This window comes from Myxine glutinosa, chromosome 8, assembly GCF_964187855.1.
Source record: "Myxine glutinosa chromosome 8, kmMyxGlut1.1, whole genome shotgun sequence".
NCBI classification, from domain to species: domain Eukaryota; kingdom Metazoa; phylum Chordata; class Myxini; order Myxiniformes; family Myxinidae; genus Myxine; species Myxine glutinosa.
Genome location: NC_136268.1, coordinates 154013794 through 154029974, shown reverse-complemented (window position 1 = coordinate 154029974; position 16181 = coordinate 154013794). Strand labels below are relative to the sequence as shown.

Genomic DNA, 16181 nt, shown 5'->3' with positions numbered 1-16181 from the left:
GGTACCCTCGTACCACAATGGGTGACGGGTACCCTCGTACCACAATTGGTGACGGGTACCCTCGTACCACAATGGGTGACCGGTACCCTCATACCACAATGGGTGACGGGTACCCTCGTACCACAATGGGTGACGGGTACCCTCGTATCACAATGGGTGACGGGTACCCTCGTACCACAATGGGTGACTGGTACCCTCATACCACAATGGGTGATGGTTACCCTCGTACCACAATGGGTGACGGGTACCCACGGACCACAATTGGTCTCGACTGTTCTTTTCGTATACACGGTCGAGGCTCCTGTAAGAACAAGAGCAGAATGGAATGAAAAATATGTGGAAAAGGAGGACACACCAACAGCAGAGCGAGATCAAAAGGAAGCGCAATGAAACACAGCAACAAGGTGAGGGGTAAAGCGAGGATGAAACACAGCAACAAGGTGAAGGGCAAAGTGAGGATGAACCACAGCAACAAGGTAAAGGGTAAAGAGAGGATGAAACACAGCAACAAGGTGAGGGGTAAAGCGAGGATGAAACACAGCAACAAGGTGAAGGGTAAAGCGAGGATGAAACACAGCAACAAGGTGAAGGGTAAAGTGAGAATGAACCACAGCAACAAGGTGAAGGGCAAAGTGAGAATGAACCACAGCAACAAGGTGAAGGGTAAAGTGAGAATGAACCACAGCAACAAGGTGAAGGGTAAAGCGAGGATGAAACACAGCAACAAGGTGAAGGGTAAAGTGAGGATGAAACACAGCAACAAGGTGAAGGGTAAAGTGAGGATGAAACACAGCAACAAGGTGAAGGGTAAAGTGAGGATGAAACACAGCAACAAGGTGAAGGGCAAAGCAAGGATGAAACACAGCAACAAGGTGAAGGGCAAACCAAGGATGAAACAGGAGAGGACCGACAAACAGGGGTCGCTCATTGCATACCCCCTGCAGTCCGTCACATAATATCACGTCAATGGGCAATCCGTGGGTAGGTCGACCTTGGACATGTACAAGTGTCCAACAAGCTGGCATATTGAAATGCAGCCATCAGCTGGACATGCATGGTATTGTACCAAGGACCGTGACAGTGGCAGCCATTACGACAGGAGGTTTCTTGTTTACTGCGATACGCAGGTCATCTCCAAAATCAGCATTTTTGCAGTTAAATTGCAAGGAATTAAAAATGGAACACGTTCTTGCTTACATTCATACACGTAAACAAATAAACAAATGCATCATATGCAAACTGCAAGATGGTATTGGAAATTAACTTCAGAGGCACTTCAGCAGACATAAGGCTCTGTCGGCACACGGAGACTTCCGGACGAAAGGAAGTAAGCAAGATTTAGAGCACGAGCCTTCAAACCAGACCGCTTGCTGCTTCGGGGAAATGGCAAGGAAACTTCTACCAATTGTACATAAAGCAGAACTCCGACCGACAGGAAGCAGAACGTGTGTGTCAGCATCATCGCAGAAGTACAAGGGTCTTGAACCATCAATCTCGCAATGCATAGTACGAGAAGCAACGACGGCCTAAGCGATGGTGCGTCATTACCCGTAGGATCTTTGTATGTGACGCGTTGTGAAAAGTGACCAGTTGCCGGAATGTTGAAGTCGAGACCAGGCCTGGCGGGCCGATTAAAGGCACGTGGGACAACATCTGGCACCGTCTGTGTTGGTTCGGAGGCCGTTTGGTCCTGAGCTTTGAAAAGCAAAAAGGTAAATGCAACAGAGGCGCAGATGAGGTTAAACGCGAGCATCGAGACGAGGAAGACGAGGAAGCGGCGATGGTTCCTCCTGGCGATGCAGCACATCAGAAACAGGCAGTGATGGTTCATGTCCGTCATGCAGAACCCGCACAACTTGCAATGCTTGGAATTGGCAGGCATCACCAGCTGGTAAAACACCACAGGCACAGGGTAGATGTTACATCTCATAGTAACAAGTTATCTGTGTTTGTTTAACTTTTTAAAATCACACGAGCAGATCCACTTTGCAAACCTTGCCAAGCACTCACGTCTCACAATTAGGTTCTAGGTGTGGTATAAAGGCCTCTTGATGTTCACAAACACAGAGCATGACATGAATAACTCTAAGCCAGATACACATCTTAACAGCACTTGTATCAATCATCGTCTTCTTCATTATCCAGGTGATAGAAAAACAACTGCTTATGAATGCATCATTCATGCAACTACATGAATGACAATTTTTTTTAAAGGAAAACAAGGCGGTGGAAATGCAGTGAATATTTGTCTCTACACATGTATGTTGCAGCAAATGTACCCCCATAACACAACGTCACAAGGAAATCGGTGCCAGGAACCCAAAATTTAAATAAGGCAAAATGTGTGTATATAGAACAAATGGTGGTTGATTGTCTCTTTTCTGGGGATTCAGATGCACCACCGGTGCAGTGCCCCAAGTAGATCAGGGGTAGACATTTGGCAAGGGTATTTTGCTCACAACGGTCTGACTTTTCCAAAAGGTACTGTGGGATCTTTAAGGTGAACGAGTAAATGCTAACAAATTGGACAGGAGACTTAGCGTTGACTACAAAGGATATACGAGTTCAACGCAGGAGCTTCAACGCAGGAGGAGGCCTGCAGGCCCATCAAACCTGCACAATGTTTGCCAACCTGTGGTTCTTTGCCCATTCTCTATCCGATTAAAATGCTGATGGTCAAGCAAGATAGCAGCACGTATCATTTTTAAAGTCTTTGGTATGACTCGGCCATGGTTGGGTTCGAACCGCCGACCTTCCAGACTCAGAGCGGACATTCTACCAAATACCCAACGGAGTCTGCTTGAATGGTCTGCCTATGAAGCAGCAGGTTAATAATTTATATTCAGAACAATAATCAAACCCGGACTATTCGGCTCAATGAAAGTACGCTCCTTCTGAGCCATCCTGTAAACTTTGTCGGATTTGGCAGCAACTTTCTTTCTGTCCTGTCATTTACCTCCTGTCTCTCTATCATGGTGTGATTGTTTGGCCCGATAAGGTTATTTAAGAATCCTATTTGTTTGTTTAGTACGATAGGCTCATATTCGATAGTGGGTTAAGGGGATTGTTGTATCATTTATCTGTTCTCATTGCTTCTTGCGCATTCTCCATCATGTCAACATTCTCAAAAAGGGTACAACAACCACTATGTACCTTTGTTTACCTCGTCACCAGTGTACCATCTCCGGTGACCACTGGAGGCAGACACTCGAGGCTCATAAAGGTAGAACAAAGGGTTTATGCTCTTCCCTCTGGGCTGGTGCCCCTGCCTCACACCTTGCTCAATTTTGACGAAGTAGAGTCCAAGGCCTTCAAAATAAATGGAATATCCAGAGATGAAGCTGCATCTCTGGGCCCATCACAGACAGGTCAGAGGTGTCTCTCTGTCTCTAATGCCTCCTTTCTGGTGTTCCACCCTCTGCCCTTTCTGTGCTCTGTGCCTTCCCCAGGTTTCTGCAGGGCACACGCGGCCTACCGGTATAACCCCTTTCTGGTGAAACTCCCAAAATCCAGACTCACTGCTCACCTCCACTCATTCCTCTTTTTTTCCTTTCTGTGGAACCAACTTCAACATTCCCTTCAATCTCGCTCTTCCCTACAGGTCTTCAAGATAGCTGTTCACCACCATCTCAGATCATTCCCCATCCACAACCATCATCTTTTCTATCCCCATTAAACCTCCCCAAACCCACCTCTTTCTGTTTTTCTGTTTTTCCTTCCTCAGAGTTTTCTTCTGGATCCATCCTTGTGTCCTCATTTCCTCATTTCTTCATTTTCCCCAACATCTCAAATTTCTCCAAGTCTCCCACAACCATACGGTTGTGCCTCCGACCCCTTCTCTCTGATCTATTCTGTGTTCTAGCTCCTCCACAAGCTTCGACTCTGCATAAAAAACGTGTTCACAGAACATGTTACCCCATGCAGCGTTCAAGTAGAAGTTCAAATGAAAAAAAATAATGATTTTAAAGTTCGTTTTGAAAATAATTCCGGAATTTTACGTTATTGAAGTAGTCTTATACACCACCATATTTAACATGTCCAAGTACAGTACATTAGTGCAAAACTGGAGGTTCTTGGAAGTGGCAAGAAGGCAATTTAATTTATGTTCGCGTGTTCAAATATATAATTCAATTAAAATAACGTAAAGATTGTAAAGGTCGTATGAATAAACCAATTCTGGAAGTTTACCCCCTTTGACACAGTCTATTACATCACCCTATTTTACACGTTACGTTAGTTCTTCATGCCTGTTATTTGTGTCCTTTATGACTTCCTTAAAAACAGTAAGTTTCCTGTTTGGAATTATTAGCCCATTCACTTCTGCTTGTCTGTGTCTGTGTCTGTGTCTGTGTCATAACCTTTTTTTAACCATTTGAGCTTTTGTCATCAAATTTTCAACAAAGCTTTATTAACAGAACGTGGAGAACACAAATTAATAATTTGGTCAAAAGGTTAACATCACATAATATCGTTAATTTTCATCCAATTGAACTGAAATTTTAAGAATTCGCATATTGGGTCACTGAATTGGTTGACCAATCAAAAGGTAGAAGCTGATTGTTTTTTAATCAAAAGGTCAACGTCACCTAAAAATCGCCAATTTTTTTGTATCTTCTTATTTTTTAGCTGTTTCGTCATGTTTAGCATACGGAAGAAGAAGACGTCTGAATACAATACGTGCGGGCGTTGCATTTTCAGATGCTTTCTTGTTTTTTTATTTTGCTTGGCTGTCAGACAGAGTAAGATTATCTCACTCCTCTCTGCGCATGTGCCATATCGACAAAGTACTGCTAAACTATGGGTTTAATTTTTGATTCATGTTCAAAATATAACATTTAATTTAAATAAGTTGTTCATCGATCATAAACTGACATTTGTGAACAGACAGACAGACAGACAAGCATGAACCAATTGCTTCACCCTGCTTTTTGTTTCGCACGAGTGGGGGTGAAAAAACATTTGACTGCCATCAGTGAGCCATACCGACCAGCCTGCGGCCATCCCAAATCATCACACCCGATCGATCGATGGGCTAGCATTGATTGGATAACACAACAGGTTATCGCACATGTCATTAGTTGATGTCTTTACATTTTACAATAGTCTAACTTACCCAGGGATATTAAAAAGATGAGAAATTAAAAAGATGACAAATGGCAGATGATCAGTTCAGGAAATTTATTTGCTTGTTCCACACGAAGCAAGGTGTAAAAATTATATTGGTTTACATTTTGCTGTCATTTATGGTTTACATTTACAAAAAATAATATTGGCAAATAGTTGCCCAATGATTGCTCAAAGGCCATGATGCTTCCCTAAGGCAAGGTCTCTGACGATGGATAGAGCTTCCCTTTGAACAGCAGAACTGATTGCCTTGGAACACATGTGAATTTAAAGTGGAGTTAATTGGGTCATGGTTAAAAGGTTTCAGCTGGGGTTAGGTGTGATCCCTTACCATGGTAAAGACTCCCAACATCAGTTGGTTGATGAACAAATACACCTGTGCTTGGCATATAATACTGAAGCGTGCATGGGAAGGAGTGGGAACCAACCCTCCCCCTGCTCCCATGTGTATTTTTTTTAAACACCGTCATGTCTACAGATGTAAGTTACTTTGCGGATCTGCACATGTGGGTCAGTTCATAACGAGTATAGAGCAGAAGCAACATGTCCTACAGAACCTGTACTCCTTGTTCCCCACCTCCTGATTTTTTATTCCATTCCTACAAATGGTATCCCTTTATGCCATAGGGGCATCCATGCCATCAGGTCTCCATGGAGTGAAACTAGTGGAGTGGTGTGTGATCAGTCTGACATGTGTAGCTGGCGGTAATAAAAAAAAGGGCCAGTTAAAAGATCAGAGTTGAGAGAGGATCAGTGAGGAAGGAGAACCCCCTCCATCCCAAAAAAGCCTCGCCTCGACCCCACTTTGCCCTCATTGTGGTCTGATATTATTGGCCACCAGCTTGCGGAGACCACAGATGAGCCGTGCAATGTCCAGGAGTGTCAGTTTGACTGCCGGGGAACTCACTCAGACACACCATGCTAATGGGCCAGGAGGTGTCATTTATGGTGGTCGGCTTTTCTTGTGTACCTTTGCTTCCCCCATTCTCTCCCTCCTACCCTGCTTTTCACACTTTGGTTGTCGAATAATTTGTGGCTACAGAGTGGAATTTCGTGCATAACTTTGTGTTTCTTGTTTGTCTCGAGTGGACGTTCCAGCGGCTTTGCATCTCATGTGTGTATTTTAATTGTTATTAAATATTATTGTTAATGAACGAGAGCTACCATTTTGTGAACCTGCCCTCTTGGCAGGAAAGGCAGCATAGAGAAACCTTCATTAGTGCAAAGACGAGGAGGCCATGAGACCGTTTGCTCGCTATATTTAAAAACATCCAATCAGATCTCTTGGTTTCATCCTGGGGTGAGATCGCCTGATGTGACTGGTTTGTTAGGGCCCAGACATGTCACAATACACGCACTGCATTCATTTTCGGAAATTGTATGATATGCACAAGTATTACCTATGGCCAATTGAGGTTAATCTGCACAACTGCCCTGTTATAGAGACTCCCAACACCAACTTGCCAGTAAAACCATTCCCCTTAGTGAATGGCTCACTTGGCATTGCAATGTGATGCCAAAGTGTGAAAAAAACATCCCACTTACACACTAGTTACCCAAAAAACACTGGTTACCAATAAGGGTAAGTTGAGATGGGTGAGAATATAAATGGCTTTCTCGTGGAGAACATTCGGCAAATACGTATGTCATGAGCCAATGAAATGAGATTGCAAAACAGGAAGTAACGAGAATGGCACTCGGAGAGAGCATACATGCACCAGGTTGAACAGTTTGGGTTTTGTATCCTACTGATAGACTGGATCGGGATTTGGGTCCGAGCCAAAATTGAATCGGCTTCTTCTTGTCACCTAACCAACTAACTCATCCACCTAGTTTTGTCATAACTCATCCACAACTTTTTTTTATTTAAAATATCATGCTATATATCGTTTTAGGCCCCATCTCTCAATGGTGAGACGAGAAGAGGAAGAAGTTCAAGGAGTGGCAGAAGGCGAAGGGTACGGGAGCAGAAAAGGCAGAGCATGAAAGTTATAAGGCAGCCAAGAAGGCTGCAAAGAAAGAGGTAGCAAAGGCGCAGGAGGCATGTAGGAAAATGTTCGGAGAACGCTTGGATTTGGAAGAGGGTCAGAGAGCGGTATTCAGGATTGCAAAGCAGATAGCGAAAGAGAGGTGTGATGTGATGGGGGTGAGTTGCTTGAAGGATGAAGTGGGACAAATCGTTGTGGACCCAGATGGAATTAAAGGAAGATGGAAGAGATATATGGAAATACTGTTGAATGCAGAGAATGAATGGGATGGCAACATAGAGAGTAACCCAGTTTTAGGACCGGCAGAGAAGGAAGAAGTTGAGGAAGCGATAAAAGAAATGAAGAGTAGAAAAGCGGGAGGGCCGACGGGAGTTGTGGGAGATATGTTGAAGGCAGCAGGAAGTTGGGGTGTGAAGAGAATGACAGAGATCTGTAATCTGGTGGTGAAAGAAGGCCGCATTCCAGTGGTTTGGGAACTGAGTACCCTCGTCCCTCTATACAAGGGGAAAGGTGACCCTCTGGAGTGTGGCTCGTACCGAGCGATAAAGTTATTGGAGCATGGAATGAAGTTATTGGAAAGGGTGTTGGAGAGGAGGATAAGGAAGAAAGTGAAGATTGACGAAATGCAGTTTGGATTTATGCCAGGAAGAGGAACGACAGACGCGCTTTTTATTGTGAGGCAGTTGCAGGAGAAGTACATGGAGAAGAGGAAGAAGTTGTTTCTTGGGTTTGTTGATCTGGAGAAAGCATTCAATAGGGTTCCATGCAAAGTAGTGACATGGGCATTGAGGAAGTTAGGAGTGGAGGAATGGTTGATCAGAGTAGTGATGGCAATGTACAAAAGAGCGCGCACAGCTGTAAGGACGAAGGACGGGAACAGTGGTGAGTTTGAGGTGAAGGTAGGAGTGCATCAGGGGGCGGTACTAAGTCCACTACTATTTGTAGCTGCGATGGAGGTGCTGGCTCGGAACGTAAAGGAGGGTTTACCGTGGGAGTTGTTGTATGCAGATGATCTGGTGTTGATTGCAGAAAGTATGGATGGACTGAAGGAGAAGATGAACAAGTGGAAGGAATGTATGGAGACAAAAGGTCTGAAGGTGAATATCGGAAAAACGAAGGCGATGGCAAGTGGTAGAGCATGTGGTGAGGTGGAAAGAACTGGGAAGTGGTCGTGTGCTGTGTGCAGGAAGGGTGTCGGAGTGAATTCCATTCAATGTACAATGTGCGCTGAGTGGGTTCATCAAAAATGTAGTAGTTTGAGAGGGTCATTAACCAGTGTGGCAGCTACATTCAAGTGTAAGGTGTGCACAAAGGGAGCTGCAAATGGAGGAAATGTTGAATTGGATCTTGGAGACGGCGTGAAGCTGGAAGGTGTGAAAACATTTTGTTACCTAGGAGACATGCTGAATGGAGAAGGTGGATCAGACTCGGCAACGGTTGCTCGAGTGAGATGTGCATGGAAGAAGTTTCAGGAACTGAGTAGCGTGCTGACGAGGAGGGGAGTGTCGTTGAAGCTGAAGGGAAAGGTGTATGCTGCATGTGTGAGAAGTGTTATGATTTATGGGAGTGAGACATGGGTAATGAACGTAGAGCAGCAACGAAGGCTGGAAAGGGTGGAAATGCGAATGGTTCGGTGGATGTGTGGAGTATCGTTGAGAGAGAGGAAGACAAATGATGAATTGCGAAAGATGATGGGAAGAGAGCCTGTGATTGATGCTGTGAAGAGGAACAGGTTGAGATGGTTTGGTCATGTGTTGAGGAAGGATGAATGTGACTGGTTGAGAAGAGTGATGGAAATGATTGTAGAAGGAAGTAGAGGACAGGGAAGACCGAGAAAGACTTGGCTGAAGATGGTCGAAGAAGAAATGTGGGCAAGGGGGTTAAAGAAGGGGAGTTGCAGAAAATAGGGCAAAATGGAGAACATTGTCATGGGGATCGCAAGGCCAACCCCCGCTCTTGCAGGGAACATGGCCTTAAAATGCCTGTTGTTGTTGTTGTTGTTGTTGTTGTCTCAATGGTGAAGAATCACTTAAGAATAAATTTTAAAAATCTGATCTGGATCTTCACTAAAATTAAAACATTTAGTCCTTGTCACACACCAAAGCTGTCCACCAAATTTTGTCCAAATCTATCCACAACCTTTTGAGATATCCTGTTCACAGACAAACAGACAGGGCTGAAAACATAACCTCCGTCCACCTTTGGTGGCAAAGGTTTTAAAGCCACGTCTACCGCCAAGCGTAAAGGTTGCCCATTAAAAATGCGTTTTTGTACACGAAGTCAAGTCTTATGTCAATAACTAGAACGTAAAACAGAAAGAACTCAAGAGAAAGCAGGTAAACATATCACCGAGAGTTGAGGACACAACAGAGGGACAATTGGAGGAAGAAGGAGAGCACATGGAGAGGAAACATCATTTGAGGCATTACGATTTTGCTTTACCTCAATTAAAAGGGATTACCAAGAAGCTACAAAAAAAATAATTTGCTCCCTTCAAGGATAGTTTGAGGAAATATATCGTTTTGATCCACGGAGGGCATCCCATACCATACGCACCTCACAGTAAGCGCAGTACAATTTATCTGATTGGCCAGATTCCACCAGGGCTCGCAACGATGAGCCACCGGAGCCTTGAAGATGCCCCGGATCTTGCAACATCAGCTGTACCAATGTCCATAAGTTGAAGGTTGTGATAACGACGAAGGATAGCAGCAACGATGGTGCTGGCCACATGACTGAAAGCACGTCAAGGAGAAATCAATCGGCACATACTTAGCCGATCGCATATGGTGTGATGCGACTTGGGCTGCAAAACAAGTCATTTACGTAAAACATCCTGCCAATCATCAATGGTCTTTAGGATAAAGAAACAAATATCATGGGACGTACAGAAATGGAATAATGTATTGTGTCTGATGTCTTAACCCTAACTGAACCAGGTGATTTTGAGTTTCCCTGACTGATCTCGGCCGTCGATCCGATGAACTTGAAAATTCGCACAAGCATAGATAATCACGTAATGAACGCAATTGTAAAAAAAAAAAAAAACACAATACGTAAATTTGCCTAATTTTCCAGGTGAGCTAAAAATGGGAAAAATAGCCAATTCAACAACAAATTATGTTGCCATGGCAACCATCTCGATAACCTGGCTTGTGCACGCGATATTTCAAAAACCGTTCACGATTTAGCTTTCGTATGACAAAGATCCATTCCTCATACCACCTGGCAGGGCACCTCGAGTACAAGGGGGACCTTGTTCTCTTTCAAGAGGCACAATTATAACTTAATTTAAAATTGCCATAGATTAATTGAAAATAAAACATTGGTGCAAAATTCAGTCATAACACTTTCCAAAGGATACATGGAAGGAGTTTGTAGGAAAAAAGGAAAATGGAATGTCCAAATATCGCAATGACAAGTCCAAAGTAGCTGGGGTTCTGCCACCTTCACACCAGAACACAAACCAGACATGAAATGTAATGTCAATATCAGGATTGAACTGGTTCACCGGAAACGAACTGGTTCGACGCCCGCGCTAGAGGGATCGCGGGCGACTAGGATGAATGAATGAATGAATGAATTAATTAATTTGAGACGTCCAATCGTCAGGTGTTACCCTTGAAAACTCAATATAATGAAATTTCCTCCATCCCAAATAAAGTGGTTTACATTGATGGAACTTAGTGTAGAAGTTGGATAAAGTATTCTCTGGAAGCAATTCACATTTTAAGCCCAAGTTTCAACGAGTATCACGTGCTCCACAAACTATTGTAGATTCATTCATTTATTTTAAAAAATTCTTTGAACTTCTTTAAAAATTCAGGTCATTTACCAAGAAGGTGCATTGGCATATCAAGGATTTACACAGATGTCACATGACTGGTGGACGTGTTTAAAAGCAATTCAAACATTTGTTCAGAATGCAAAGTGCATCCACATCCTCGGTTCCTTATGTTGTCCCTCATACGAGTTCATGGGGTCACAGGGTTCTCAGTGGTGCAATGAAATGAAACATTGTTAACAGGAATGGCAATTGGTTATTTTCAAATAAAAATACTTATGTTTAAGTTTTAACAATTACTGGATACAAGGGTACCTATAAGAACATCATCCAATCACATGATCAGGTAGAGAATTCATAGAACATGATACCCCATACAAGGCTAAAGTTGATATTTCAATATTTTAATAAAATAATGATTTTAAAGATCGCTAAAAAAAATTCCAGATGTTTATCGCTATTGAAGTAGTCTTATACATCACCCCAATACACAACTCTATTTAATATGTCCAAGTACTGTTGAACTGGAGCTTCTGGGAAGTGACAAGGTGATTTGTGTTCTATGGTGTTAAGTATGTAATTCAATTTAAATAAAATAAAGATTATAAAAGTTGTACAAATTGATTAATTTTGGAGTTTACCATCTTTTTTCCCAGTGTATATTACACCACCTATCTAACACGTTACATTAGTTATTCATACCTGTTGTTTGCATCCTTTTTGACATCCTTAAAAACAGAAGGTTTCCTGTTTGGAATGATTTTCAATGTTGTTTGACTGCTAGGCAGGTAGATAGAGTAAAAAAAAAAAATAATAATAATAATAATGCATTTATTTTATATAGCGCTTTTCAGGAAGCCCAAAGACGCTTTGACAGAGTGCAAAACATAATGCATAGCAAAACATAAAAACAATTGCAAAAAAAGAAGAATCAATAGGGAAATATTCAAAGCACAAAGGAGGGAGAAGGAGAGGAGATAGTCAAGGGTTAGATGCTGTGGGTTAAATGTTGAATGCAGTGTTGAACAGGTGGGTCTTGAGTGATGTTTTGAATGTGGTGAGTGAGGAGGAGTCTCTGATGGTGTGAGGTAGTGAGTTCCAGAGGGTGGGAGCAGCGATGGAGAAGGCCCTGTCCCCCCAGGATCTAAATTTGGTCCGGATGGGGGGGGTCAGGAGGTTGGTACCAGCAGAGCGGAGGTTGCGGGTGGGAGTGTGTCTGGAGAGGAGGTCAGCCAGGTAGGATGGGGCCAGGTTATGGAGGGCTTTGTACTTTGTAGGTCAAATAATATCTTATTCCTCTCTGTGCATGTGTGATCGGGATGAATTCAGAGACAACGTACAGCAAAACAGCAAACTGATCTCCTATTAATGTACAAAATGTAAGATTCAATTTAAATAAGTTGTTCCTCTTTCATAAACTGACGTTTACAGACAGGCGGACAGATGGACATTAACCAATTGCTTATCCCCGCTTTTCGCTTCATGTGTGTGGGGTAAGGATGGGAATTCTGTCACACCTGAGAGTAATTTGCAAACTTGGAATATGGTGTGTTCTAACGAGTAAAGCAGCATCTTACTTTACAAGCTCATTGAAAATCCTACCCTCAATGACATATTTTTCAATGTACTATACAGTACTTCCTGTTAGTGTTGCAGGTTACTCAATTAGCCTATGGAATAGAACAGAACTGACACTGTGTATCACACTTGATACACAGTGTCACACAATGACAAGCGTGCACGTAATTATTTTGTCATGTCAAAGAGTTATGAGAAATACAAGACGTCGCAATCTTCCACAAATTGAACAAATGCAAGAAATGATCGGGAAAAAAAAAAAATCGATCAGGATTTCCCCAACCTGCTCTGACGTCTGGCTGATGTTTCTACGGGTCACCACATCGTCAAAATCCAAGATGGCCGCCTTGCGTCTTCCACTTTGTCAACTCACATCACTTCACCGACGGGGGACCTAGGCGTAAGGCTTGTTGTATTTAATAACCAATCATAAAACGTAGAAAGCAGGAATATCTCTCAAAGAACCAGATTTAAAAATCTACCTTTCAACTCAACTGCATTCTCTTCATTGTTTCTCACTATTGAGACTCCTTTGTGCCCCTAAAGCAGAAAGTAAGATAGCCCTTCTTGCAACGGACCCATTCTTTGAGGAATGTACAGGAAGTAGCTCTTGTCCAAATTCTTCCACGAACCTAGACCATGTATATTAAAACAAGACTGAAAGTCTAACAGTAGTGTAGCCGGGCTTGTTTGATACTTTAGTTGAAGAGGATAGCATTACCTGGGTGGAGATACCAGTTAGCAAATAATGTAAGTATTAAATATTTTTGAAGTACTCTAAGTCTCTAAGCAGTCCGTCACCATGGACACGAAGAGATTGCATTGAGACACTGGTTTATTCTATATGTTTTGAGTCAACAATGAACCAACCATACACCGCCTCAATCTAGTAACTTTGCAGTCATGACAAAGAGTAGTGTTATGATTATATTTATTATATTATTATTATTACGAAAACTATACTACTGTATTAAGAAAGCTGGGCTAATTTGTTCAAAGTGGCCTGAGGATGAGGCATGAAGGCATGAAGCATAAGGCCTATACGTACTGTGTCGTTGGAAGACCCGTCACACTGTTTCTGCTGGGATGTCATTTTGGCATTACATCTCGCGCTAGGCTCGGCCTCGATGGACGTGCACGTCATCCCGGCATCCAGCACTCAACCCATTCCATCCCCATCACTGTCGACAGTTGAACACCATAACCCAGATATCTCACGTCCATGGACGACGGAATGAATGCCAGATGCTGCGCGTAGGGATGATGGATTTATTAAGATGGCAATGTCCTAAGACGGTGTTACATTTGGGACGTCATTACAGTGTTATGTCTAGCTCTAGTCTAGGCCTTTACGGTGGTGTTCTTCAAATAATTAATGACTCGATGAGAATTGCATTTTGCAACTTGAAAAAAGGAAAAAAAAAACTTACGGTCTCATCCCTGGGAACATAAAATGAATTCATAATATTAAAAAATATTGCAAATATATCCTGTAAATAAACTGTAAATTACTATCCTGTAACACATATAATTTATGCGATTGAACTACCTTCAGTGAAACGAAGGGTTCAATGCTCGTAAACAGAAAATGAAGAGAAAGAGCTCTCAAATGAGCAAATAAGGCAGTTGGGTTAGGAAGGGTTAGTGGGGTTAGCAAACTTCAAAGGTAGGAACGGGGGAAAACAAGAGATGGCAGGAGTTAGGAAGAAGTTAGGACATAGATGGGATAAGTTAGGAATAAAATAATTCAGCTATGCAGTAGGCCAGGATTTTGGAAGTTTAACATGGAGGGAGATACTGGAAGAACACATGCATGCTGGAATTGACAGGGTGGTTGGAGGGCAGGAGAGGGTGTGAGCAATATTGGAAAATAGAAGGTAGAAAACAGGGAGAACACCCACCTGTCTATAATGTGAGAGCAATAGACCTTGTGCATCAGCCTCAACATGGGCGAATCCAATAATTTTAAGAGCTTTAGATTCCACAGAATCCAGAAGACAGGTGTAATGCTGTAGCGCCAGCCCATAGCAAAGTAGTAATCCACAAGGAAAGACTTGGATCGATGGAAGATTCCCAGTCTGCGACTGGCTTTGGAGGCCAGGCTTGCTATGTGGTCGGCCCAGGAAAGGTCATGGCTGATGACTAGGTCTGGAAGTCCAAGAGACTGAATCTCTTTCAGTGGATGATTGAGGAAATAGATAGTTGGGTTCATTTGCTGATCATTCTGGAACAATAGGGTGAGACTATGCAATTTCCCAGTATTGAAGGACATGTTCCATTTGTCAGACCAGAATCTAATCATTTCCAAATCAGCAGAGACACAGCTGCTGTCTGCCTAGCAGAGGGATAGGGTACAGGATAGCAGAGGGATACAACGCAATGTGGAGTCATCTGCAAAAAGGAAGAGAGGGGTTGCCAGAGCATCGGAGAGGTCATTAATATAGATGAGGAACAGGACTGGGCAGGAGTCAGATGCCCAAGGACTGTCACTTTCCCAAAAGGTATCAACCTAGCTGTGTAAATAAAACATACAATGTAAATAAAACCTATCTGTAACATTATCCACTTTGTATTTATATATTTTGTTTCTGGTCATTTGTGCAACGACATATATTTGGGCATATAATGAGTCAATAAAGTCATTATTTCATTATTTCACTGATTTAAATCAAAACGGTGTCTGGGTGGCAATGGAATTTTTATTTCTCTACCCAGTGGTGCACATTTTGCATTTACCCGCAGATGTGCCGTATTCGATGACCATGAAATAATGTGCTACGCGCAAGCAACAGGAATGCCAGCAGGACAATAAGAGAGCCCACAGCCGGAAAGAGGCTCGCACCTGCGAAGGCCAGCAGCACTATTGCAGTCGGCTGGAACATGAGTCTATAATAGAGTCCTGCAGCACAGACGGAAAATACAAGAAAACGAGGCAGGCTGCTCTGAGGCCAAGTATACTTTTCAAACAAATAAAGCATAGCCATCGCATCGAAAATACCTTAAACATAACGAACTGCATTGCAAGCAACGTACGTGTGGGGTACCGGACATTTATCGTCGTCCTGGATCGACCAAGGTCTTCCAGATCCACGGACAACTGCATATGCCTGGATATTGAAAAAAAAGCCTAAAAACTCAAGATTCTCATGTCTCAACACACACGGAATATGTTAACACTTATTTCCGAATATAAATAATCAACATCATAAGTATTATAAACTAAACGTTGACAAAGGAATGCAAATAACCAACTGCTGTGGAAAGCAAAGAGAAGCTGATATTTCAAGCACGAGCCATTCAATGGAGCAAGAGATTAAACAATCACATTTAACCCCTCTCGTACCCACTGAATACTTGACTGGAGTCTTTAACGAGAAGGGAGAACGTTCTGTTTAGCCTAAACTCTTAATTGGCGATGGACCCAGATGATACAAGTGCCCACGCTCCAAGATCCTGCCCCTCTGCTCTATTGCTTCTCCTCTGTCTGCTTTCTTCAGCCGCCTCCCATCCGCTTGGGAAGTCAGCTAACATCACTCCCCTCGACAAGATGATTGCAAAGATATATGTATATCTAAATATCTATAAAGCTCAGTTGACTTTTTGCTCCACCAAATAACAGCGAAACGGAGTTCAGTAAAAGGGTGAAAATTCTACAGATGCTGTGATAAATAACGACCTCTGTCGGTTTGAATGTTTGAAAGAGAATA

At 42.7% G+C, this 16181-nt stretch overlaps 1 protein-coding gene across 1 annotated transcript in view; it reads right to left on the bottom strand.

The window, feature by feature from the left end:
- Positions 1–1090: 1090 nt before the first annotated feature.
- LOC137433219 (uncharacterized) overlaps positions 1091–16181 on the bottom strand; it is a 37689-nt gene continuing 22598 nt past the window's right edge. Inside the window, exons 6-10 of the mRNA XM_078783892.1 lie at positions 15508–15581; positions 15211–15373; positions 10477–10559; positions 9669–9847; positions 1091–1888 (exon numbers count right to left, since the gene is read on the bottom strand). Of these exons, the coding sequence (XP_078640018.1) occupies positions 1277–1888; positions 9669–9847; positions 10477–10559; positions 15211–15373; positions 15508–15581 (1111 nt within the window). The 3' untranslated portion in view covers positions 1091–1276. The remainder of the gene's footprint in view (positions 1889–9668; positions 9848–10476; positions 10560–15210; positions 15374–15507; positions 15582–16181) is intronic.